At 33.3% G+C, this 1677-nt stretch overlaps 1 protein-coding gene across 1 annotated transcript in view; it reads right to left on the bottom strand.

The window, feature by feature from the left end:
* Positions 1–1677, bottom strand: part of INTU (inturned planar cell polarity protein) — a 156178-nt gene that overhangs the window by 85024 nt on the left and 69477 nt on the right. Inside the window, exon 5 of the mRNA XM_006876097.1 lies at positions 765–883. Within this exon, the coding sequence (XP_006876159.1) occupies positions 765–883 (119 nt within the window). The remainder of the gene's footprint in view (positions 1–764; positions 884–1677) is intronic.

Raw genomic sequence — 1677 nt, 5'->3', positions numbered from 1 at the left:
CTTAGGATTTGACATAAACTTTCTTTATAATGTCAACACTTGTTATAATATTAAGAAAGAATAACAGCTTATGATCCTTAAATTTATTGTATGGAACAACAAAAAAGCCCTCAAAAACGTTATACATCAATGTGGACTGGGATATTTTGACTCTATAAAGACTATATAATATGATTTCTTTATTTTTCAAAACTCTACTTGAGATTAATAAGGCTTGCCTATCACTGAATAAAAGTAATTTTTATTATATAATAAAAGACACTGTATGCAGAATGCCCCTCATAAAGTACATTGTTTTATATTTTTCTATCATTGTTGTAAGACCAGAACATTTTGTAAATATTTGGAAAATTCAATGTGCATTCTTTCTAACATAGAGTCACTGCCTAGCAATAGTTAACAACTATGGGGAAACACAAAACAAAAAACAATCAAAATCAACCCATGAAAATAAATACCATGCTTAAAAGCGATACCACCTTCTGAATAAATTCTAAAATATACATTATTAGTCCAGTTCGGCTATTTAAAGTGTGGCAAAATACCCAAATCTACAGCTATAACGAAAATCTACACTTTAAATAGCACATTGGTAGAAATACCATTGATGAGAAACAAAATTATGTGCAGGTATTATATCTACCTATATAAAGATTTGCATAATAATATAGGCATGATTTCCTTATATACCACTTTGTTTGTTGGAACCAAAGAAAAGAACTTGAAAGAAACATAATTAAAACTAACTAAAAATCAGTAATTACCTAGTAACTTGTGTCCCGGTTACATTCTCCAGCATATCACAGAGTGTGAGAAATATCCCTCGCACACTTTTAAGTTTCTGAGATGCTTCAGACATTGGATAATGATAAAGAATTTCCTGCTGTTAAGTGAAAAGAAACAGAAATCAAACCCCCATATTTTTCAACTTTATTTTTGTTGTATAAAGTTCATACATTAAGAAAAGGACAAAAAGTGAATTCTTTCAGCAGAAGAGGAGTTTTATTCAAAAGGGGTATGCCTGAATTTTAACCAAGTAACTAGCAACTAAGATATTCTATTTGCAAATAAGTTGTTGTTAAGTACCATGGAGTTGGTTTCGACTCATAGTGACCCTGCATAGGGTTTCCGATGCTGTAAATCTTTATGTGAGCAGAAAGCCTCATCTCTCTCTCCTGGACCGGCTGGTAGTTTTGAACTGCCGGCCTTGAGGTTAGCAGCCTGATTTGTAACCACTACGATAAGTTAGAGACTGTTAAAGGTTATTTTGACATCAATATATATACTAAGTAGGATCCTGATTAGTTGAAGTAATTAAAATGAATTTCAAAAATGTTTTAAACTTAATCTCCTTTACAAGAATTTCTAATACCAATATTTTATTTTACTTTTCATTGTACAAATATTCTTACCCCTTTGTGGTTACATATCTAAATAAATAGCACATGTATCTTTTGTTGTTGTTGTTAGGTGCCATTGAGTTGGTACTGACCCACAGAGACCTTATGCACAGCAGAACAAAATACTGCCCGATCCTGGGCCAACCTCACTATTGTTGCCATGCTTGGAGTCCATCGATGCTGCCACTTGGCCAATCCATCTCGTTGGGGGTCTTCCTCTTTTCCTTTGACCCTCCACCTTATCAAACACGATATCCATCTCCAGCAACTGCTTCCT

The sequence above is a fragment of the Chrysochloris asiatica genome, unplaced genomic scaffold (genome assembly GCF_000296735.1).
Source record: "Chrysochloris asiatica unplaced genomic scaffold, ChrAsi1.0 scaffold00353, whole genome shotgun sequence".
Taxonomy (NCBI): Eukaryota; Metazoa; Chordata; class Mammalia; order Afrosoricida; family Chrysochloridae; genus Chrysochloris; species Chrysochloris asiatica.
Note: the sequence above shows the minus strand (reverse complement) of the source record. Positions and strands in the feature narration are given on the sequence as shown.